We start from the raw sequence: 26,193 nt of genomic DNA on the forward strand, positions 1-26,193 counted from the left end.
TTGTTGTTTGATAGGCCTTCTATGCCCTTTATTACCTCATCAATTGTGAAGAACAAGGATTTTTCTCTGATTTCTTTTGGACTAGATTGTTCCTGGGATCCGTTTCCTTTAAAAATGGAACTGAAGTGGTTAATCCAGACTTCTTCTGGGATATTGGTGCCCGTACTTGAAATACTGGGGTGATCAAATAAGGGCTTATTAATGATCTCCCAGAACTTTGAGCTATTTTTTAATATCTCTGGATCTAGTAAGGACTCCCAAACGCTTTTCTTGACAGCACGTTTGCGAATGGCAAGAGACTTTTTGTACTCAGCCCGCAACACCCTGATGGTTGATGGATCTCTTGGTTTTGTTTTTAATGCTTTCTTAAGCTCACGACTGGCCTTCGAACAGTTGCTGTCAAACCATTTCGGGTTATTGGATGGGTTAGCTATCCTCTTAGCAGGTAACGTTAAAAATGACTCCACCTTTTTAGCAATTTCATTAAAAGACGTCAAAATTTGTAATGGTGCTGAAGCAGTAGATGTGCATATTATCAGATCATGATGGCATACATTGTTAATAGAAGAATAAAATTGTTTACAGTCCACCATTGACCACTTTAAGCGACGCTTACCATTAATACATTTAGTAGTACCGCAATCCTCTCGAGGGTTTTGTTTTTCGAGTAAATTCACACCCATAGTACCACATATAGGATTATGATCGCTGTAAATGCTTAAAATAATCGAAAAATCCCCAACAATATTAACAAATTCTGCCGATAATAGAATATGGTCTATATATGACCCTGTTGCGTGCCCTTTAAAAGTAGGGGTTGAAAATACAGTTTGTTCCTCAACTATTGACATAGCAGTGAAAAGATTATATTCATTCATTAAGTCATTTAAACATGAACCCCTCCGCGAGTGATCAAAGTGAATTCCTTCCAGATTGTTACATCCCAATTGACCGACAGGACTCAGGCTAGGGTTCCCACATAAATGAGTGTTGAAATCACCCGCTATTATCTTAAGGCGGGGAAGGGAATCATCTTTAGCCCTTAGGAATTCACGCAATGACTCAATATTGCAATCACCGGACTGACTCACTGCATTATAGAAATTGATCAGAACAAAACTTGTACTACCCCTCTTAAATTCGACAACCTGAATATTGTTATTGCCAGAGTGATGTTCAGTTTTAAGGCATACGAGTGACAAATTAACAAAAATAGCCAAACCCCCTTTAGCTCTACCACTAGGTGAAGGAACTGCCGAAATTATAAAACTCTCATAACCGTCAATGTGTATATTTTTCCCCACTGCCCAGGTTTCTTGGAGGCATATAACGGGGTAATCTTTAACAAAAGATAACCAATCTATATTAAACAATTTATCCTGCAGTCCAGCTATGTTCCAGGATAATAGCCCCTCCTTATATTTAATTGGTTCGTGTTGTGTTATAGCCACATTTTCACGTGCAATTTGAGTGATAGGTGTTAAGCCTGTACAGCAGCGTACCCGATCTGTCCCAGGATTAGCCGAAGTACAAACTAGAGGAGAGGCTGGGTTTATATCAGTGGGTAAACCTGGTATATCAGTTTGATTCATACCACCTGAACCCCCATCCTTACTACCTTGCGGTTCTAACACTTGAAGAATATCTCCTAAGTCTGTATCTTCTGACAATCGGTCGTTGGGGAGGAGGTTAGAAGGTGTGTCAGGTAGTCATTCCACCCCATCCAGTCCCCCCTCATCTGAGAAGATGCCATACCTATTGGAGATGGGGATGTTAAAGTGATTATTAAAATGGGTAGGGTAATATTGATCTGGAGGGGGTGGCCGTATTGGACGTTCCCTTCTGTCCTGACTATACCCCCAGTTATTAGTTGGTACCTCGAAACCCCAGCCATTAGGTGTTGCTGGCCATATAGGCCTGGTAATATTATGAGTAGGCTTAGGATAGGTCATGCTCCGCTGTTTTTTGCCGAAAAATTCTAGGGTGAGAGGAATGATGGTACCTCTTCTGCGCTGCGGCGGCAAAATATTTGGCAGGATGTTTGGTAAAACTGCAGAATTGTCAAAATTTATAATAATGCAATCACCCTTGAATTTTTTGGGGTTTTGACCTATCCATGGGACCCTTCTGGCTGACTTAATGTCACCAGCTAGCTGTTGTTTCCCCCATGGGGCCAACTGCATATTGCCTGATAACCAGTGCAGGGCCTTACTTGTCAATGCCGGGGGGGATTCTGATTGGTCTGGGGCTAGTGGGGGGACATTAGCCAATACCAGCACTAATGGAGCCGCATCTTCCAGAAACTGTACAGTGACTTCTTCTGTACTAGGTGCAGGTATTACAGGCGGAATTGGGGGTAATGTATCTCCTGGCAATAAGTGATGTGTCACTGTAGTTGAGGACTGTTCCTGTAAATGTGCGTGTATAGTGTTTGGAGTAGTGCCTCCCTCAGAAGAAGGAAAAAAAGCCTCTTTTACGGGTAGAACTAGGCTGGTAACTGTGTCTGATATATTAGACACAGCTTCTGCTAACTTTTTTTGATCTGCACCTAATTTCTTTATATCTGCAGTTAGCTTGTCCAGTTTGGTCACTACTGGTTTAATTAAGATTTTAAGTTTAGTGTCAATTAGATCAGCTAACCTTGATAATAACTCCTCATCCACGTTATAATTCTCAGGTTCTTCTACTTTCCCCCTGCTTTTATCCCTACTTCTCACGGGTGACGCAGCCCTCTTCTTCCCTAAATGAACTCCACCACGGTGTAATTGAGTTTTTCTACATTTTCTGATGGCACGTGGCGCATGATCTTGAACTGGGGGATCAACTTCATTATTTGGCTGCTCACTCTCCTGCACAATTTGATCTTGATCTTGATCAGTGTCAGCTACCTGACATTCCGAGTCATTAGCCCGAGCTATGTCTTGTCCCTGTGTTGTATGAGTACTCAGGTTTGAAATGCCATGTTCTAAAGTATCAGAGTCTAAAACTGCACTTCCCTCGACCTGAGAAGGTATATCAATCCAGGGTGAGTCAGGTGAAGGACTTAGGGGAGATAAGTTAGGGGACAGGCTAAGACCTAAGGATTCGCGCCTCTCATTGTTAATCTTTGAGACTACTTGTATCATATAGTTTTCTATAGAGTTACCTCCCGCCGCTAAATTCTTTTTAGGCATTCTTCTTAAACTAGTAATAATAACCAAATAACAACAATGTTATAATGAATGACGGTATATCCAAGATGTAAAACAAGTATGAATAGTCTTACTGCAAACCAAACAAATCGAAGACAGTAAGGGCAGAATGGCGTGTCCAGTCCAGTCTCAGCCTGTCTCGGACTGTCTAAGACTGTCCGCCCTTTGTCCGGGCTTCGTCCGGCGCCCCGCACACGCGTCCCGCTATGCGTCACTAGCACGTTTTTATAGGAGGAGCAGGGGCGGGAAGAGACTCCAGGTGCGCTGCGTTGATCCTGCGCGGAACCCTGGGTCTCGCAGTCCCGGCCCCTGGTGTAGCCTGCCTTTCACTCTCCTCGATGTGGACACAAAGCTCCTCAGCACACTTCACTGCTGGCGAACGATCAGGGTCAGGAACAAAGTCACAGGCTCTGCACTCAGCTGCGAGCGGCTCCCGCGAAGCGGGGGCCGCGAGCTGTTTTAAAGGCACTGACCAGGCAAGACAAACGGGGAGGAGCAGGGGCGGGAAGAGACTCCAGGTGCGCTGCGTTGATCCTGCGCGGAACCCTGGGTCTCGCAGTCCCGGCCCCTGGTGTAGCCTGCCTTTCACTCTCCTCGATGTGGACACAAAGCTCCTCAGCACACTTCACTGCTGGCGAACGATCAGGGTCAGGAACAAAGTCACAGGCTCTGCACTCAGCTGCGAGCGGCTCCCGCGAAGCGGGGGCCGCGAGCTGTTTTAAAGGCACTGACCAGGCAAGACAAACGGGGAGGAGCAGGGGCGGGAAGAGACTCCAGGTGCGCTGCGTTGATCCTGCGCGGAACCCTGGGTCTCGCAGTCCCGGCCCCTGGTGTAGCCTGCCTTTCACTCTCCTCGATGTGGACACAAAGCTCCTCAGCACACTTCACTGCTGGCGAACGATCAGGGTCAGGAACAAAGTCACAGGCTCTGCACTCAGCTGCGAGCGGCACCCGCGAAGCGGGGGCCGCGAGCTGTTTTAAAGGCACTGACCAGGCAAGACAAACGGGGAGGAGCAGGGGCGGGAAGAGACTCCAGGTGCGCTGCGTTGATCCTGCGCGGAACCCTGGGTCTCGCAGTCCCGGCCCCTGGTGTAGCCTGCCTTTCACTCTCCTCGATGTGGACACAAAGCTCCTCAGCACACTTCACTGCTGGCGAACGATCAGGGTCAGGAACAAAGTCACAGGCTCTGCACTCAGCTGCGAGCGGCTCCCGCGAAGCGGGGGCCGCGAGTTGTTTTAAAGGCACTGACCAGGCAAGACAAACGGGGAGGAGCAGGGGCGGGAAGAGACTCCAGGTGCGCTGCGTTGATCCTGAGCGGAACCCTGGGTCTCGCAGTCCCGGCCCCTGGTGTAGCCTGCCTTTCACTCTCCTCGATGTGGACACAAAGCTCCTCAGCACACTTCACTGCTGGCGAACGATCAGGGTCAGGAACAAAGTCACAGGCTCTGCACTCAGCTGCGAGCGGCTCCCGCGAAGCGGGGGCCGCGAGCTGTTTTAAAGGCACTGACCAGGCAAGACAAACGGGGAGGAGCAGGGGCGGGAAGAGACTCCAGGTGCGCTGCGTTGATCCTGCGCGGAACCCTGGGTCTCGCAGTCCCGGCCCCTGGTGTAGCCTGCCTTTCACTCTCCTCGATGTGGACACAAAGCTCCTCAGCACACTTCACTGCTGGCGAACGATCAGGGTCAGGAACAAAGTCACAGGCTCTGCACTCAGCTGCGAGCGGCTCCCGCGAAGCGGGGGCCGCGAGCTGTTTTAAAGGCACTGACCAGGCAAGACAAACGGGGAGGAGCAGGGGCGGGAAGAGACTCCAGGTGCGCTGCGTTGATCCTGCGCGGAACCCTGGGTCTCGCAGTCCCGGCCCCTGGTGTAGCCTGCCTTTCACTCTCCTCGATGTGGACACAAAGCTCCTCAGCACACTTCACTGCTGGCGAACGATCAGGGTCAGGAACAAAGTCACAGGCTCTGCACTCAGCTGCATGCGGCACCCGCGAAGCGGGGGCCGCGAGCTGTTTTAAAGGCACTGACCAGGCAAGACAAACGGGGAGGAGCAGGGGCGGGAAGAGACTCCAGGTGCGCTGCGTTGATCCTGCGCGGAACCCTGGGTCTCGCAGTCCCGGCCCCTGGTGTAGCCTGCCTTTCACTCTCCTCGATGTGGACACAAAGCTCCTCAGCACACTTCACTGCTGGCGAACGATCAGGGTCAGGAACAAAGTCACAGGCTCTGCACTCAGCTGCATGCGGCACCCGCGAAGCGGGGGCCGCGAGCTGTTTTAAAGGCACTGACCAGGCAAGACAAACGGGGAGGAGCAGGGGCGGGAAGAGACTCCAGGTGCGCTGCGTTGATCCTGCGCGGAACCCTGGGTCTCGCAGTCCCGGCCCCTGGTGTAGCCTGCCTTTCACTCTCCTCGATGTGGACACAAAGCTCCTCAGCACACTTCACTGCTGGCGAACGATCAGGGTCAGGAACAAAGTCACAGGCTCTGCACTCAGCTGCGAGCGGCTCCCGCGAAGCGGGGGCCGCGAGCTGTTTTAAAGGCACTGACCAGGCAAGACAAACGGGGAGGAGCAGGGGCGGGAAGAGACTCCAGGTGCGCTGCGTTGATCCTGCGCGGAACCCTGGGTCTCGCAGTCCCGGCCCCTGGTGTAGCCTGCCTTTCACTCTCCTCGATGTGGACACAAAGCTCCTCAGCACACTTCACTGCTGGCGAACGATCAGGGTCAGGAACAAAGTCACAGGCTCTGCACTCAGCTGCGAGCGGCTCCCGCGAAGCGGGGGCCGCGAGCTGTTTTAAAGGCACTGACCAGGCAAGACAAACGGGGAGGAGCAGGGGCGGGAAGAGACTCCAGGTTCACTCTCCTCGATGTGGACACAAAGCTCCTCAGCACACTTCACTGCTGGCGAACGATCAGGGTCAGGAACAAAGTCACAGGCTCTGCACTCAGCTGCGAGTGTGCACTAACATTCAGTAAAGAAAAGACACCTCTTTGTAAGGAGTAGGACTGAGAAATGGAGGTTGTCCATCTAGCTTTGGTGATTTGGGGAGCAGCTTCTCTTTCATCCAGGACCTCATCAGTGACTAAATGTTGGTCAGAAGAAGACAGATCCTTGGTTCTGTCACAGGAAAGTCAAAGAGCACACAGGAATTCAATGGTGTACAATACTTTGAAGCATAAAGATATGCAAAGATGATCATGAAATAAATCTCATTCAACAGAACTCACTCAATACATTTCGAACAGAGGATGAGTGAGTTCAAACAATCACCATGAAGATTCTGCATTATTCTAAAAAAACATAGCACAACGGTGGACCAGGAGGGAAGGTGGAAGGGGTGGGGGGTGAGGGGGGGGGGTGTTATTGGAATTGTTTTCAAACTACACAATGCAATCATTTCAAATGATACTACTGCATCGTATATGCCTTCACCAATTGCATCATACTCGTACTGACTGTATTATGGTCTAATGGCATATGCAATCTGTTCTTTAGTCTGTACAAAGTTGATACCTGTGAACGACTGAAAAACAAAAAGCGAAAATACCATAATGTATTTGATATGATGCATTGCCATCTTTTTCTGGTACTCAATAAAGTTTGTTTTAAAAAAAAACATAGCACAAAAAAGCTGATTAATGAAATGCTTGACGTAACCTCAGCACACTCGTAACCACTCTGAGATGAATTCCAAGTCATCATTTCAGCTCGTCTGCACAATAACAGACAGGGACCAACCATACTCAAAATTAGTTTTGACTGTACCCATCAGGGACAGTACAGACCAATCTTCCAATCAAGGTCCGTTGTGAATGGACTCTTACAAAAACAGGAGCCAAGGGGGAAACAGAGACAGGCCGCCCCCCACTCAAAAGTCTCTATTACAAAAGTGGCCTGCTCCTAAGTTGCTCAGAGGCTGAACAAGTTTAAGAAATTTATGTGATAGAGCAAAACTTTAGCTTCTATCCGTAGGGCTACACTCCGTTGTGATATTCAATCTGGCAATGTTGCCAGTTTGTGTGTGTGTATGTCAAATGTCACCACTATGCTACAGGTATGCCCTCCCTTCCATGTATGTAAAAAAAGGGGAGGGGAGGTTGACAGTGTCTCACGGAAGCAACACCAAGGGGAGGATTGTATCAGACTGGTACTCGCCTGATTCCTCACTTCTCATCATCGACTACTGTCAACCTTTTAAAGAAAAATGGGAGAAAAACCAACATAAAGAAAGTGCATATAGGTCCAACAACCCTGTGGTGTTGTGAGTGCTAGAAACCCAATGTGATATTATTGTGCCCCATTACGTGAAAAAACAACAAAATACCACGCTAAAAAGAGTGCAAACTAGCTGGCAACTTACAATTTTATTCTGTGCTGCTAGTTCACTCTGATTAAAAGTCAACCGACATGTTTCATCACTATTACTTTTAGTGATTTCTTCAGGGTTTAGTTGATGGGTCAGCGTTTTGCATGCACCTTTCACACGTCTTCCCTTATTGTACCAGGTGGCCTGTCGAGATGAGCCTACCCGGCCCCCGTGGAAGACTGCGTCACGATTGTGGTCCCTGTCTACGTACTGGGATATTCTGAACCGCCAGGTGGTCGGTATCGCGTTGGTGTGCAGATCTCGTCTCTGACTCACCCTCACCCTCGTCTCTGACTCACGAGGGTGAGTCAGAGACGAGATCTGCACACCAACGCGATACCGACCACCTGGCGGTTCAGAATATCCCAGTACGTAGACAGGGACCACAATCGTGACGCAGTCTTCCACGGGGGCCAATAAGGCTCATCTCGACAGGCCACCTGGTACAATAAGGGAAGATGTGTGAAAGGTGCATGCAAAACGCTGACCCATCAACTAAACCCTGAAGAAATCACTAAAAGTAATAGTGATGAAACATGTCGGTTGACTTTTAATCAGAGTGAACTAGCAGCACAGAATAAAATTGTAAGTTGCCAGCTAGTTTGCACTCTTTTTAGCGTGGTATTTTGTTGTTTTTTCACGTAATGGGGCACAATAATATCACATTGGGTTTCTAGCACTCACAACACCACAGGGTTGTTGGACCTATATGCACTTTCTTTATGTTGGTTTTTCTCCCATTTTTCTTTAAAAGGTTGACAGTAGTCGATGATGAGAAGTGAGGAATCAGGCGAGTACCAGTCTGATACAATCCTCCCCTTGGTGTTGCTTCCGTGAGACACTGTCAACCTCCCCTCCCCTTTTTTTACATACATGGAAGGGAGGGCATACCTGTAGCATAGTGGTGACATTTGACATACACACACACAAACTGGCAACATTGCCAGATTGAATATCACAACGGAGTGTAGCCCTATGGATAGAAGCTAAAGTTTTGCTCTATCACATAAATTTCTTAAACTTGTTCAGCCTCTGAGCAACTTAGGAGCAGGCCACTTTTGTAATAGAGACCGTTGTGAATGGAAACAAATACTCCCAGAAAGGGTTCGACCCTGGGGACGTCATCAGTGTGGTGCAGCTGAGAGGTTTGCACTTTGAACTCAGGACCTACATCTCGCTATCCCCTCCTACTTCGGGAGGAACAACACGATGGACGGACCGCTTGAATTAATCACAGACCTTATTCAAAAGAGACCTGTGCTGGTAGTTCAGTGTAGACGTTCCTTTTGGAGTAGGACCAAGGCTTATTTGGATAAAGTGGGTCCCTGCCAATAGTGTACAGGCAGCAAAACACACAATGGATGCGAATGCGACACAGAGCAACTAAAACGGGTACTCAGAGAGAAGACCTAAAGAACCATTCTCAAACACTACAAACAAAAACAAAAATTATGAAGGTATAATTCATTCACCATGGTGACTCAAACTGGGTCAGGCATGGCATTTGCTTTCTTCAGAAGTGGACCGCCAAAAAGTGTTACCCATCTACAGTAACAAAAACATGCTGTGCTCCAGAGCAGGTCTTGAGATGAAGGTCCATGAAGACCTTCCTGTGTGGTTCCATCAGGGCCAATTGGTGGCTGTATATATTAAAGGATTGAGTTTAGGATAGGAACCAGAACCAGGACATGCTGATCTATCTCTCTCTTTTTCTGTATCATCTTCCTTTCACACCTGTGATGTTTACATATGCCCAATCAGATGCTGCCATCACACCTTGGGGCAATTTTTCTTCAAACTCTATTCTGTCTTTTAAGAGCATCTTTTTTACTAAAGAGCTTTACAATGGAAGCTAGACAATTTTCCTGCTTATCAATTCCTTTGCATCCCACAACACTCACGTTGAATCATTAATGAATATATTCACCCCTGCTACCTATTCTCAATAGCCCCAAAATAGTCTTTACTTCATCGCCATCTACCACCTAATATAAGCATGTGCGCCATCAGCTGCACAATGCATTGTTTATTTCTCAGACACCTAGCCAAATATTCACAAAATCAAACCTTTTCGACTCCACCCCAAAACATCCAACCCCATTAGTTGAAGTGCAAAGACCGCTTCCCTGAATTTCACCATTTTATTCCACTTTCACAAGGGCATCTAAGAGTACCTAAAAGAGAACTAAAGGATTAATACTTTACTTACTACAAAATACCATTGTGAAAATACCCCTATGCCTAGTGGCAACCAAAAGCAGCATGGCCCATTTAGAACAGTTGTAATTTTGTTCTCATCAACACACCTTTAAAGCACTTTGCTAAAAGAACTTTAAAAATGTTACAGCATTTTTTCTGTAAAGCATTTAGATAAAAAAACTCTAAAAAGCTAATATATCAAATACTACCAAGAGGACCTAATAAAGATGTTGCTACCTGAAATCAGTACCGCCTAATTTAGCGGAGTAGCCTATGACAGGAAAAGGAAGCTGAAAAGAAGAAGTGCTGGTGATTCTAAGGAGCTCTGCTACTAAAAGGCAGATTCAGCTTTTCAACAAACATAAATTTTACAGCCAACATCTCACACAGTCCCCTTTCTCCCTTTTCACTGTAGAATACATCGAATTCTATATTTAACGAGTCACCCACGAACAGTGACTTTGTAAACACTTGTAATTTCATCTGATTAAGTAGACACATGGACAAAGTTAAACCTGCCTTCCCTCAGGACTGTTCTGCACAGCTTACCTTCACATCTTAAGCACTACAACCGTCAGCTCCACCTTTTCGGAGTCCCCGAAAGGGTCTTTAAAAAGACTTTTTTCACTGGTATGATGTAACTATCAAGTACAGAAACAGAGGCAGGTTGTTTCACTGTGGGTTTAGCTTTTTGATAAGTCACAAGAGGGTAGGAGTAAAGAAGCAGTACTTCACCATAAGAAAGGAAAAGACGTGGACACTCCCTGCGTGCAGGAAGGTGGCGACCATTGGTGCTGCGGGTGCAGTGGCACCGCGGCTCGCAGTGATGGATCCCGGATGACTGATGCACTGGACTACCCCAATAGCAGTCAAAGGGGCCATGATATCCTTGCAGTGCTACTTCCCGAGTGTCTTTTCAGCTAAAAAAGTGTAAGAATTATCAGTACGCGACACTGTTGGAGCACGGATTTGGGAAAATAACATATCAGTATCAGAGTATGCGCGTGCTGTGAAAAGTTACCGTCACACTTATTTCCTATGGAGCAATGTTCGTTCAATCGGGAGTTGGTCAGTGCTTCTGTGCAAGCGGAGTGTCTTCTGAGCGCTGTAATGTAGGTTTGTCCAATAAGAGCCTGGGCATGCTCGGTCAGTGCTACCATGCATAGTTAAAATGTCCTAATATTTCTTTTCATATGTTTCATTCGGCTTCAAAAGCATCCTTAAGAGAGGGTCACTTACAACCTCGACACAGACTGCTGAAATGCCAGACAGCAGTGGGGGTACACAGAAAGTCCATGCCGCACTGCTCAAAAGCGACAACTCTATAGACATCTACAAAACAGCTGAAGCCAACCCAGTGCATAAACCCCTTTAGGGATCAGTACTTTTAAATAATTGTTGGCAAAGCCAATAGTTCTTTCAGTCTTTTGACTGTGGCAAGACTTTTTAGGTTGAGCCTGCAAGCAGCACACATGCACTATCACTTGGCAACGATTTGCTTTATCTTTAACCCATTGCGTGCTAATGACTAGCTCAGCTCGCGAATGAGGCACAGTTGAGCTGCACTCATGACGAGCTGAGCTCGTCACGGAACGTTCGCACGCGGGGATAATTTCCCCGCTGTGCTTAACGTTCGAAAAACGCTTGTGGCCGTGACGAACTCAGCTCGTCATGAGTGCAGCTGAGCTCGTCACCAGCACAGCGGCACCGCACGCGGCCCCTCTCCCCCCACAGAGGAGGTGAAAAACCCCGCAGGGAAGGGGTTAAAAAGAACTCTCCAAAAGGATCTTTTAGCCCGCCTACTACTAACCATTCCTTGGCATCATTATCACTCTTCTTTGCTGTCTGCTAATTCATCAGACCATTCAAAGCATCACTTCCTGCCTCAGTTCCTTATCTTTGTGTGGCGCATGGACCAAGTACAGATTGATTTAACTTAATTAGTGTCCGTCCGCTGCTCCCACTGTGACTGAGGTACTATTTCTTTTTGTTTTTGCATTTTTAAATAATGCGAACTCTGCCCCAACTGGAGGGTATTAGGGCGCTTTACATGAACAGCAGCTAAATCACACAGGCTCACATTCATTCATTTTTTTGGGCAGGGGAGATTTAGCGATTTGCCCAGGATCACATGATGATAAGGCGATGTCGATACTTGCAACTGGTTAAACTTCTCATTCAGTGTGGTATTCGACACCCTTGAGCCTCGTCTATATTTCTAGCATTTTGTTGTGAATCACAGTAACCAGGACCAAACTTGAAGCCAGTGTGTGATTGTAGAACGTCTTTGAGAAATCTTTGTGTTTATCAGCGGTGCTGTTTTAATGTAGTCCGCAGTGTACAGAGATCTTCTGCCTGGTTGTGCTGATAAGTGAACATGGCAATTTAATGTGGCTCGTTAAGAAATTATATAATTTAAGACTAAGACCCAGTGTGAGGGAGCGAGAAGAAGCAGCAGAGGGCGAGTGGAGGTAGAGGAAGGTAAGGGGATGGAGTTGTTTATAAATAGGGTGGCTAATTCACTCCATGTCAATACATGCACCGTTTCCAATCCTCGACTTCTGCGTGATGACCTAATGCATCCTGGGAGTTGTAGTGTGGTTTGTTTCTATTGAACACCAGATATCAGTGATTAGAGGGTTAAACCCCCAAGACTGGAAAAGGTGTCCTTTATCACATTGAGTGAGATTGACGCTCTAAAGGTGCGCGAATATTGTTTTCTTGATATACTTGTCACTGGATGGTATATTGCTTGTAGGAGGTTGGCGCCGTACTAGGGCCATGGCAATAAACAACCATTTAGACATTGTATGAAGAGGACCCACCCTCACCTTTTAGCTGGTTGCTGTTGTTATACACTTTATCTTTGTATCCTGCGCCCTGCTCTGGTGCATAACTCGGCAGCTTGAGTTCACGCTCAAAAATCACATACATGTACGTGCATATAAATACACATAGCAACAGCGCTCTCTAATTCACATGATCAGGTATGTCCGCTTCGGCAGAAGTATATGCATCCATATACACAAGTACCAGCACCACTCTTGCATTCGCAAATTAAGTACAGGTGCTCTGGCAGAGGTAGATGCATATACATGTGTGTGGGTATATGTATGTGATTACAAAAAAAAGGTTACATGAATGTTACAGTTCGTTTCAGATTTTACACACATACTACCATTGAAATTCAGCACTTACAGTTATCTCAAGAAACTATAACTTGTGCACTAAGGTAAATTTAACTTGCGCCCCCGCCATGCACCATTTTCTCATCAATAGTTTAATTGCAAATGTGGTAGTGATATTATCAATGATGTCATAGAAGATGTTATGACTGATTTAATATGTGGGATAATTAGCAGTGCATGGCAAGGGCGCAAGAAAGTTATCTTAGGACCCCCCTTTTCTCGCTTGAAGAATCACCCCAAAACTTTCCAAACAACAGCTGAAGTGAGTGGCATATTAATTTTGAAAATGTACCAGTAAGTTATAATATTTATGTAAATAGAAAAACTAAACTGGGCAAGGGTCAGAGAGAGCTGAAATGCATAGACGTGGTTGTCTGTGACATGCGAGCATTTTGAATAAGTGTTTCTGCCACACCGCGTGGAATGCTGTCTCTGGTTTATCCCATTAGAGTTGCTTTGAAATATTTAGCATCCATGCCCGGAAGCTAATGTGCACCCGGCGGAGATTTGGTTGAGAGATATTATATATATATATATATATATATATATATATATATAGCGAAACTTGTCACTCGGAACACAGGATGCCCGGATACATAGTAACAAAGAGCCGACCCAAAGGTGCTGGTGAAAGGTGATTTATTCCAATAAAGCCAGCGCTGCCGCCATAATAAATATATATAAATAAAAAATATATATATATATATATATATATATATATATATATATATATATATATATATATATATATATATCAATGTTTTTTTTAAATAGTTTCCTGGAGGTTAGATGATTATTGTTTAAACATGACTGCACTGGTAAGGCATTCCACATCTTTGATACTGCATATCAAAAGGTAAGGCCTCCTCGTCTTAATCTCTTGATTAGTGGGATTGTTAGGAGGCAAGCAGATGTTCCTTTGACCGTTCTCTCCCACCTTCCCTCCTGCTGTTCATGTTGCCTGTTCTCTCGCACCCATTGTCCATGTTGCACACCCCCACCAGCCATAAAAAGCACTTTCTTCTAACTTTTGGCCATGCTGCGCTGCTCTACAACATGGATAAAAGATAGTGGCATGAGTGAGACCTCTTGGCTTTGCCAATGCTTGTATATCTGCATCACGGTTTCTGCAAACTTCCATGTTTAGGAAAGTTGCCCGGCCCTCGACAATCCTAAAAAAAAAAAATCAAACCGTCTAAAAGCAAATATATTTTTGGTCCTATAAAGCACACATTGCTATGGTAGTATCTGGCACTAAAGGCAACTGCTTTGAGTGTGGATGTGCTCCTAGTAATAGAGCAGAACGCTGTTACTCACAGTGAAGTTAGCCAGTGGATGAAGCAGGCTGTCCCACTGACTCTGTATGCTGTATTGGGCGGAAGAAAAATGTGAATGACACTAGAATAGTTAAATGGGTTAAGAGGGCTGCCGAGACCCCCGATAGGGAAGGTATATTATAAATCTACTTTTAGTAACATCAAAAGTTTTGGCTAACAGCAGACCTATAACCCCTTTGCCGCTGGGCTAATTCCCCTGCGGTGCGGGGGGAGGGGGGCCGTGTGCGGCGCTGCGGTACTCATGACGAGCTCAGCTCGTTATAAGGCACAGTGGAACTGTGCTCATGACGAGCTGAGCTCATCATGACTCCGCCCACTTAATGGAACGCCCACACAGGAGGGGAATTGGCCCCACGTGGGCGCTCCACAGCCATTATGACTAGTTCAGCTCGTCATGAGCACAGCTCCACAGTGCCTCATGACGAGCTCGTCATGAGCCTCTAAGAGGTTAAAGGCTTTACTCCATCAACTACAGATACTGGGATTAACACATGCTGTTCTTTCCCAGTATAATGTGGCCACATTCCCGACCCAGCATTCCTTTGTGGCCAGTCTATGGAGATCTCTGCCCGTACTCTTCGTTTGAGGGCCGATCCAATAATTTTTCTAGATGCTTTTGAATCCCAGGCTCTCCTCATTCATCCTAAAGCACCACTAGAATCTGATTCTTGACAGAGGATAAGACAGTCTAGATATTCAAGCCCTGTCCACCTACTTCAAAGAACTCCAACTACTTTACCACATTCAGGAGCAAGAGACCCATCGGAGTAGCTAGCACTATCCAAGTAAAGTCAGTATGCCAGTCGGTCTTATCAGAAACACCACATACTACTCTTTTCAATTTTACTGGCAGGACGATGTTCTCACTAGGCTCTCTGATCCTACTCAGTGTAGTGTAATTAAAATAGAATTAGTGGTTCACAGAGGATCTACTGATGGAGAAAAATCCTGCAACTTTGTTGGTTGCTGAACCCTTCCTATCACCCCAACCGCCTGCAGCCGGCATTGTATTTCTAACACCGCACAGGAGGTACAAGTGGTTAATGTTCCAGGCAAAGAAAGACTTCTCTGCCTCAAGGATTCATGCAGCAGAAAATGCATCAACAACGTATTTTGCATAGACATAGATCTTTCTACCCAGAATCCTGTAAAATATGCCACATGGAGAAGTGTGGCTCAATGGTTAGAGCGGCAGACCCTGATGCAGAGGTCTGGCCTGGGACCAGGGTTCAATTCCCGCCTCGGCGGCTCTTGGACTCAATCTCCCCGGACCTAATAATTCTCGCCTCGGTGCCTAGTCTAATCATGGGTCCCACTCTGCAACTCTGGGCAATAGCTTGCTTAATCTCCACAACGGCCCCAGCAGCGCTTGGATACCTGGCTTCACCTTGGGGGTGCCCAGGAGTGGACATCTCACAGGAAAGCCAGGAAGGGTTCCACAGCGGTATGAATACAGCGCTACGAGACCTCTGGGTCGAAGGCGCTATATAAATACAAGCACATTTACATTTACACTCGCACTCCCAGCACCAAATATGAGAGGTGATCTGAGTAAAGCCACCACTAGAAATCTTTTGGAATATCAAGAATACATCTTCTGACCAACAAAGGTCAGTGGTGTTATGTTAGAAGTAATGAGAAAAGTTTGCTGGATCAAGCCCGAGAGTCTTAGTAAGCACGAGACGCCATCACCTCCCTCCATCCTTCCCATACTGTGGGTTTACCTGCGAAGCTGTCCGTTGGTCCTCCCCACCCCCGCTGTTAACTGCACGGGGCGGCAAACTTAGGGGCCACCCCGGGTGGCAGTAGGTCTAGCTTGGCATAGGGTGCTTCACCCTGCCCATTTTACTACTATATTTATAGATAACAAGTAGGAAATTAAGTACCTCAGACTTCTGCTTAGAGAGCTTGTGGCACAATAGTGGGAGAGTCTGCTTTAACCCTTTCCTTGCTGCCGTCGGCCATTGGCCGACGGCAGCACTACCTTCCCAGTGCTGCCGTCGGCCAATGGTCGACGCGGCCCCGCCCGCGCACGGAAACGCCCGCACCGCGGTGGAATTACCGCCGCGGTTATCGGGTTAAAAAAAAAAAAAAGCTAATGTAGCTCAGGTGCCCCCTCTTCTAAAACTCAAAATGGTACACCCACTCAAGCGTGTATTGGTAGAGGACGCAACCCTACGGCTTAGCTGTAAGTAAATGGAATAAGGTGAAAAACACTCAAGCACACGGTCCAAGCAATACACAATGTAAAGCAATGACCCGGAGAAAGCTCAAGAAACAGTCATGTTAACATCACTTACCAACAGGAATGCTCTGACCTCCGTGATTTTGTTCAGTTCCATTAGAAGTCTGAGCGCCTTTTCGTGGTTGCTGCAATACTCTTCGTACACGCAGAACTTGTCTTTCTATGAGGAAGAAGAAACAGATTTTTACTAATAACAACCACTATTTTGTATGAAAACCCAAAAAGAGGTCAAATTAAACATATACGTGTTTTAGGCTAAATTGCAAATATTTACTAATACTTGAGTTACTATGCCCATACCTACACAGTTCATACAAGGTGCTCAAGTGGGCTTAATCTTTCATAAACAGGACACCTAGTGGTTTCAGCAGTGAGAGGGAATAATTTTAAAAAAATCCAAATTGAAACCATCAAGGACTTTTGTTTTTTACTTTTTCTTCCAGGAACCATTTAGTTGGCACTAACTGTTAGTATTTCACATTTGCTTTGCATTTTTTACATAATCGAAGTGTGAGCAAAATAGAACATTGTGCGGTGCTACAATGCCCTCCACTTCAGTCCTGTCCCATACATCTTCCCTGTTCTCTCTAATGCAGGAAAGCAGTCAAGTTCATATTCAGTATTGCACAGTCTGCTCCTGGTCTATATCCACCCCAAGTCTGCTGTAGTACCTCCCGCCTTGCCCCATTTCCTGAGGCGCTTCTACAGACAACCTCAGGATTTATGAATTGTGGCCTCTAGGGCCATGCAATAGTGCCCTAGTAGCCAGGTCTGGTGGCTCTTCGTTTTGAAAGTTCATGGCTAATTTGCAACAACCAGGCCAATACATAACAGAGGCCATTTATTTCTGTTGGTGTTAACCCGTTGGCTGCTGCCATCGGCCAACAGTCATCTCGTGCACTACCTTGGTAGTGCTGAGCACGTCCCTTGGCCGACGCTGCCCCACCCGTTTTTCAAACGTTCAGCACTGAAGCTGAATGTTCGACGCCGCCAACGGGTTAAGGAATGAATGTCAATTCACCAAAATGCATGGAGTACCGGAAGTGACATCACACGCCCTTTCACCTTCACTTTCACTCACACACACCTTTATAAAGCTGCCAGGGAAGGTCATATTCCAGCTAATTGTACCCCATTTTATTACATTATTAGTGAATAATGGAATATTCTGTTCACTATCAGCGTAATTAAAATTGACAGAAAACAAGGAGAAGGAACTCCACCCGTCGTCCATAAGGACAAGCTGCTGCTGTATTCCAGGTACTGATTTTGCCACATCTGTTGTCAGGGGTCACAAAAGAAGTACCAGGGGTTGCAAGGGGCAAGCCAGGGGTCGCAGCTGCAACCCCTGGTGACCCCTAAATGACATCTATGTGTCTAGATAGGATAATGAAGGGTCAAATCTTGCAGAAGAGCCTTGTGGTGTGGAGGATATGACTGATCGCCGCATCGCTGGTGCTCAGGGGAGTCAGTCTGCCCCAAGCACCAATAATTTATTTTTAGTGCTATTAGCCTCCTGAAGTTCTGTTGTATTTATTGCAATACTGAGAAGCCACTGGTTAATGGAATTGGCACCCGGGAACGAAATCTGTCAGATTTTCAGTTTGAGGTAATAATGTGTTATTTTCTTAACTGACAGAATAGTCTTCAATGGTTTAGCAAGTTGCCCTGTTGAACTTCGTCATCCCCGATTCTAATGAGGACAAGGGTTGTTTTTTTCCCCCACATTGTAAAACCAGAATTGTAATACTCTTTAAATCATAGTAATAAGGTGTTCCACGGCAGATCACAGGAGAAGCAAAAATTCCTGCTTTATGCAAGGAACAGGAAGACCTGGCTCATAATAAGGTCAATGTCTTTTAGGAACAACAATGCAAAATATTGCTCTAAAACACACTCCGATATACTTGGCAGGATCAACTCATAATTACAGACAGACAGGTAGATAGATAGACCAACAGAAAGATTCTGAAGAGCCTAAAGGTTTCCGTAGAAGCCCATCATATGCGACTGCTGAGGTTGACGAATACCAAGGCTACACAGACCTAATTCTATGCCTCTTTCTTCATCCACCCTACACTTCTAGGAGTATTTATCTCACTTTTGCATGGTCTATTCCATCTCTTCTTTTTGCCTTTGACAATTCTCTTTGTCACATTTTTCTTACCCTTCCCTGTCTTGTTCAAAATCTTTTTCTTGCCTTGCTCTCTTCGGCCTTGGTTCTGGATCAAGGTCTGGTGCTTAAAGATAAGTCCTAATCCCCAAAAGTGTGTGCTGGTGCCTTCTGACTGCCACCCACTGCCAGGATACCCTCTCGGGTGATTAGTGTGCTATACAGATTATTATAACATAACCACTGGCACAACTTAAACTGTGGCAAGATTACTCCACAAATCATCCATTATAAACTATAGGACTTTATCCCAAGTAGAGATGCTGTGAGGAATATTCATGAGATTTTTGTTGTATATATTAAACCATCTAGGTCTGCAGCACTCTTCTTTTTAATGAGTGAGCCACAAATAATATTTGATCAGGGAAACTGTAAATATCCATGGTCTATTATGGTTAAATTCTGCTTCAGTCACCTATTTATGAAATCTGACAACATTTTATATTGCAAGCGAGGCAAGTTTATGCACAAAAACTAGCTAGTCTCTCTGTGTGCCTTTTAGGTCTCGCATACGCAGCATGCATGTGCTGCATAGGAGACCTTTAGCCGTCGTTCAGCTCTTTTTCTAAGCACATACTCGTGCTTGTGGCGGCATACACCTTGCGGGAGCGCTCAGGGGCTTGCCACAAGCACGAGTGTGTGCTTCGAAAAAGATAAGACTGCTCTCCCCAGCGAGCACGCGTGCCTCTCTCCTCGCCCACACTTATTGCAGCACCGCTCTTTCATGGCCCGCTCCCCCTGCAGTTTACCAGTGGAGCATTCTCATGTGGAAAAAGATAGCTGCAAGCCTCACAATCAACTAAAGAAACGTTTCTGGATATCTGCAAACTTTAAGGTCCATCAGAGAGGCAGCCTTTAAGTTTTACTACATTTCAATTAGTTAATGTTTTGTGCAGGGCTATAAATACTTCTCTCACAGACATGGCAGGGCTTCAAAATGAAAGACTTCATGGTGAGTGTGTTCATTCATCGATCAAAAAAGACTAAACGTGGGCATTTGGTATATATTCCTTTGGTAGCTGCATTTTCAAGAAAATCGGAGACTGGGTCGGGATGGTGAGAGTCAGGGCTTCTGGGTAACAGGACCCTCTAGAAAAGACACCCACATCCTTTGGTTGCTAAATGGCCATCTGTACCACTTTTTTTCCTACTAGTGGAGAAAACACCGCTTGACATTATTTCGCTGTTCCAGATGCAGACACTAGGAAAGAACGTGAGTCCATGATGATAACATTTTAATAACTTTCAAGTCACAGCTCAGTGAATGCACATCATTTTACTGATTTTCACGTAACTGTTTTAACTAACTACAATGAAACTGGGAAGTGTATACTTATTTTGTAAATTGTATCATAAATATGAGGTGACTTATATAGCTTCAGTCTTCTCATATTCAAAATACATCATTTTAAATAAGAAAAAAAAACAACAATGCGGTCCTATTCTATGAAACTAGCCGAAGTGACCTCTTCTCTATAAATTATCTAAGTATTGCAAACATTTCATTAAGGTGATGAAAGTGCTTGGATCCTTAGTTTTCTTATCTACAGTTAATTTGCTGAGCCAGAGAAAAATATCTATTTTAACATCTATATACAATACCGTTTGAGCTACAGGTGTATAAGGCCTATAAACAGCAAAAGGAGGACAGGTTTGTGATCACTGCCAGACGGCAACCAATAAAAACGTAAACAATGTTTCTTTCAATCTCTGGATCCATTTTATGTTTGACTTTACTATCTACCTTACATTTTTAGTGCTTGTAACCATAAAATGAGGTTGATTATTGTTTCCAGGAGAAAATGAGAGAATACTGTGTCCAACACTGAGAAGCCAAGTTGTGCTGAGGTCATGAACCAGAGAAATGTCCATGTGATTAATGCTCCCCTCCCACATCACAGAGGCGGTTTAAATGACGCAGCAAGAATAAAGACAAATGTTTTCACTCCACCATTCTGTTTCTTGTTTTGTCTTGTAGGTCTGGAACTTACACACTAGAATAGTCAAAATAATATACCAGGGGCTGGTTGTGGAACTAGGAATGATTGGCTAATATTTGTGAATCCATTTAGGATCCAAGTTCTGGCACAAATTTCCAAAAGGAACAACAATTTTAAAATGTTTTAAATCCTTTAAATTCCTGTGTGGGAGGACATGACCACACTCTTGAGATGAATATGCTTTCAATTGAACATCTTAAAACCCTACATGTAATAGAAGGATACCACAGGTGAGTGTAGCTTCTTTTGACTATGTAAATTCCCTGAAGTCGTGGTCATCACCCTCAGAGTAGTGGAGTGTTACTTAAATAAAAAAGCAGTCCTTTCCCAACTAGTGCTCTAAACCAAGTAGAAAGACGTAAAGACGTAGACCCTCTCCTCCGCATCTACAGCAGGAGTGTCATCAATTGTACCCAAATCCAGTTCCATGCCACAGTTTGAGGCTATGCAAATAGAAAATGTAGGAATCTTTTATATATACATTGGCTATTCAAAAAGCACAGTGTAATTAATGCCTTCATGGACTATCATTGGGTAGCGATGGTGTAAGTCATATACATATGAAAGAGTAGTTTTTATGTGAAAATATAGGAAACAGTACTTTTTTATTTCTATGGATTATGGACATAGCAGTAGGCAGTTCTTGTACTATGTTCATATCTTGAATCGGAAAACAAGTAAACTGCTCTCCTGCTCCGATGTCTGTATACTGCAGAAATAGCAGAAGGTGTTTTACTACTCTGTCTATAACGATCATTACCCAAAGACCAGCTTGTTTTGACCAGCTTAGATTACTTTGTCTTAGTACCCTTTTTCACTCCAGATGTGTACATTCGCATTGCAAAGTATTTTTAGCATCATGATATATGCAAGTAATTCTATTTGCATCACAGTGGTTGGAAAATGCCCAACTTACAAAATCACTGAAAACCTAAATATGATGAGTATGTCCAGCCCAAAGTTAGTTCTGTGCATAGCACCTTTCTGTATGTTCGTTGTAATTGATACATCCAGGTTATATTGGGCAGGTTCAAGATTTTCTTTTAACCAATTATAAATTCAGTAAGGCATATTGCTGAACAGGTTGTTTTAGAAGTGAAAACGGCGTACATCAAATACTTCACTCAAGTGATGCTAACACATTTAACATGAAACTAAATTAGGTTCCATAACTTCCTCCAGAATTTCACACATTTAGGATTCATCGAAAAGAGAATGGCTTGGAAAAACAAGAAAATCTTCACATGTAGAAATGAGCAACATTGGAAAGAGTATGCTATGCTATTTGGCACTATTTAAGAACACAGCTCTATCAAATAGCTAAAAATCCTTTACATATCTCACATGTACAGTCTGCTAAGTAAGATATAGGATATGTCTGATTTATATACTTTCTGATTTTCCATGGTCTAAAAATAATCTCTTTTGAATGTTTTACTGTTGCATGGCTAAACACTTATAAGGTCCAAAAGGCGAGATCTATTGGCTATGCCAATGCTTGTTCACTACGAGGTTGTTTGTTCCTGGTAGTATTCCCTCCCTGATTACCCCAGGCATGTTGAACTGTACCTTACATTTCATAAAGCTCAGAACATCCATTCTTTGGGATAATCGCGTGGCCCTACATATCTGGGTTTTATATAGTGTATGTTCAGAGAAGACGCAAACTCTTCCAATGAAATGTCAGGCAATCCCCAGGCTGAGCCTATCAACTCCATGCTTCTACTGGGGCATATACCATTTCGATTATACGTGAGTTAGGAAGCAAGCACGAGTGCAACGTAACGTTTTCCTGCAAAATCCATGACACCATGTGCATAGTTAATACAAAAGGCTTTGAGGGAAACTGACAGTAGGTGGAGAGATTCCTGTTCAGGGCCCTATGAGGGTCTCGAGCCAGCCGACTGCCCAGGATAAAGCTGAAGCCGACCTCCTGTGCAGAAAGAATTGCAGTCCATGAAGAAGGAAAGTATCTCCATTCAGGGCTGTGGACCTTCAATTCAGAGGACAGGGACAGCCTGTGCCTGACCTTTTTGCATCTACTGTAATGACCCAAGTTTACTTGGGGGGCATATTGAGTGCTCTTCTTGTAGTTAAACTGGGAGGACATGTGGCCTAAGGGCCAGAGCTGCCAACTTTGGAACTGGAGTACTACGATTGAGTGCTGGGGTCAGCTCAATGGCCAATCTCCCCTTGCCTAAAATAAAAACATAAATGAGAAAAATAATGAATCTGGCCTTGTGAATTGTAATCGGGTGCTCACATAAAGATTTCTGATACCCACAGTTCGCAATACACAGCACTGGAAAAATAAATCAAATTACTACGTGGGAGGGTTAAGCTAAAGAGAAGAGACACTAGTGCTGATTGAGTTCTACTGTGAAAGGGCATTATGTGTTCGAGTGTTTTCTAGTTACACAGAGGCTATTATAGTGAGCACCACGACTGTGCTCCTAATATAAAAAGACTGACTCTTCATTTAAAATTCACTGCATGCTTCGCTCTTGGGGTTATGCCAAAGCTCTAAAGGTTCACAGGTCCATTTGTGAGAAGCTCACCCAGTCCACATGTTTAGGTCTCGCCTAGTCACAGTCTCTTCGACACATGCTGCATCCAGAACATGGGATTTAAGCTCCGCCCATCTTCCGCTTGCGCTTTTAATTGACTCCTGTGACGTTTTTTGTAAATGCTTCTTTTTCTTTGGTTAATTTGTTTAGTATTCCCTCCTTGGTCCCATCTTTACTACTGTTGTAACCTCCCATAGAGACTGCCCCTGTTGCATGTGACCTTACTCTACTTGTATTTAATGTTTCTGAGAGCTCTTTTGTTAATGATGTTTTCGTCGTAGCTGGCATTGCAGGCACAAGAGCTATGCACTTCCCAGACCACACTTCCAACCCATGTAATTTGAGTAGTGTTTTTATTTTGTTTCAGTTGCTTAGAGTTGCCTGCTTAGTAAGAGTGTGTGCAAGCCAACATTCTATGTTTTATTATTGCAGCGCGGCAACCCACACTTCATCTTTAACATGGCAGACGCGCGGCTTTCATTTGTTCTGCATGGCTTGCGAACTCTACTTTTAAACATTTTTTTCCTTTTTATTTTTTGCAGCGTGCCATGCCGTGCTTCATCTTTCTCAGTGGCAGCTGCGCCCCTTTCTTTTGTTCTGCATGGCTGCCTAACAATTTTTAAAACATTTTTTTTGCAGTAATTCATTTCTGCAACAACTGACCCCTTCTCCCGCTGACCGATTCACTAGATCTCTGGCTTTCCAATCGTCAACACCTCGCTGTCCCTTTGACTTGTATGGTGTCCTCCTTGCCCGCTCCTTCGATTGGCCGGTGCCTGCACCTTTAAATCCTGATTTTAGCGATTCAGCATTGTGACGGGACATCCTCTTTCACCATGACATCATGCTGTCAGAGTGATTGCATATGAGGTATTGTAGTGTGGCCGTAGGGTCAGGAATGTGCTATGCATTCTGCTAACCCTGCTATCATCACCACAGGGCAGAGTCTTCTTACTGGGAACCTGACTGCGTTTAGTTTGCTGCACAATATTAAAACTTTTTAGTAATTTATTCATTTCATTTCTACGTCCATCGACCCCTTCTCCCGCCACCCATTCCCTAGATTTTCAGTGTCTAGCTGGGTTTCTATTTCTGGCTCTTTTACACTATTCATGCATGTCTGTCTTCATCCAAGTCCTTTCCTCTTTCATTCATTCCCTTCTCCTCTCTCCGTCCCTCGCTGTGTTACTCCCTTCCACCTTGCTCTCACTCTTCCTGTCACTCCTTTTACTCCGTTACTTCCTCCCCTCTGTTCCTTTATTGCTCCTTTATTCATCCCTTCTTTATGCCCTTCCTTCCTCCTTGATGCCCCCTTCCCGCCACATCTCCTTTCTTTCAGCATGCTTCCTCCCCTTTTCATCTCCCCTGTTCTCATTTCCTTCTTTCACTCACTTGATTCATTTAATTCTCATTCTGTCCTTTCCTTGCTCATCCCCTCTCTCCCATGAAGCCTCTTCCCTCTATCCCCTGGGTCATACCCCTGTATTCTGCAGGGAGCAGTGTGCTGACAAACAGTCCCCCACCTTCCTGTGTTCCAAGCTCCATAGTACAATATATTTTATGTCAATATGTGTAAAATCACAACTGGCAAACACAGACTGTTTATGTTAAACAATCAAGCAAACTGGCACTCCCCTGAGAACTGAGAAGTGACCAAGGTTATCCTAGGTCAGGTTTCTATACTTCGAAGTGATCAGATCCCATATAACACGTTTCAGGAGCCCAATACTACAGGTACATCTGAGGAAGCCACGTCTCCTCTTCCCTCGGGTTCACTGACTGAGCTGACTGACCCTTCCTGAGTCCTTTTCCTCGGGGTCATGGAGGGCACGCTCTGCTCTCCTTCCTCCATGTCCTTGACTGTGCCTTCCTTTCCCAATTCCCTCAGTGTCCCTCCATTCCTTCATTGTCCCTCAATGCACCCTCTTCTTTCCCTTGCTTCAGTCTCCTGACCGCACCTTTGGGGCCCCTGAGTGCATCAACCTCTTGACCTTTCCTAAGGGTTCCTGAGTGAACACTTCTCAATCCGTTCCCTCACGGTCTAGGAGTCCATACACTACTGTAAGGCTGCTGTGAAAGCTTATAATATGGTATATCATGCACTTTTTTCTCTAAATGATCACTCCACCGCAAACAAAAAAAATACCTAAAAAACATTGTCATTTTTAACTCCAATAGCTCTAATTTTCACAAATGCGAGATCAAATGCATTGCAAATGCTTGTTTACTTTGCGTTTCGGGACATGCCATCCAGATTTTACAATGGAATACACTGGACTACAAATCCAAGCATGCAAAGCAAAATCCCACACTGGATGAGCTGCTCAAGCATGGATCAGGCCAACTTGAGTGCTTTGTAGCATCATGTTTTCCTATGTTTACTTTTCAGTCATGGACCTAATTTCTACAAGGCCATCAGATAGTAATCTTGGGTTCTTGCTGCAAAGAGCTTCAATGCCTTGTTAGGGGTAGAAAGAACTACTTAAATACCATTTATAGTTATAATATGAGCGTGTGACAGTACTGTGCTTGGGTTAGAAACAGCTTCATGTGTTTGGGGCGTATCCATACCGGCTTCCAGCAGAGTGGGACCAACCTGGTCGGTGGGCCTATTTTATGTTTCTTTGATCTGAACTTTAGGGGCAGGTACAAGATGTCAGCAACAGCATTTTTGGTTCTTGTGGTTACTGAGCAAGAAGACCACCATAACAGGCAAAAAATGTACACCGAAGGCACATAACACGGCAAGTACCGTCTTAAGTAGCATGGCCTCATCCACTCCAAGGAACATAAGAGGACCGAATGGCATTAAATAGGATAAGAAAGCATGTTCCAATTCTTGCTGGCCAGCCAATGGGAAGCAATGATTTTTGCTCTGCAGAGCAAACTCGGTCTTGAGCTGAGGTCGCAGATAAAAGGCGTTAGTATAT

At 44.9% G+C, this 26,193-nt stretch overlaps 1 protein-coding gene across 1 annotated transcript in view; it reads right to left on the minus strand.

Annotated features, from left to right (window-relative positions):
- Positions 1 to 26,193, minus strand: part of PREX1 (phosphatidylinositol-3,4,5-trisphosphate dependent Rac exchange factor 1) — an 863,840-nt gene that overhangs the window by 471,187 nt on the left and 366,460 nt on the right. Inside the window, exon 5 of the mRNA XM_086932617.1 lies at positions 16,579 to 16,683. Coding sequence (XP_086788743.1) covers positions 16,579 to 16,683 — 105 coding nt within the window. The remainder of the gene's footprint in view (positions 1 to 16,578; positions 16,684 to 26,193) is intronic.

The sequence above is a fragment of the Lissotriton vulgaris genome, chromosome 7 (genome assembly GCF_964263255.1).
Source record: "Lissotriton vulgaris chromosome 7, aLisVul1.2, whole genome shotgun sequence".
NCBI lineage: Eukaryota > Metazoa > Chordata > Amphibia > Caudata > Salamandridae > Lissotriton > Lissotriton vulgaris.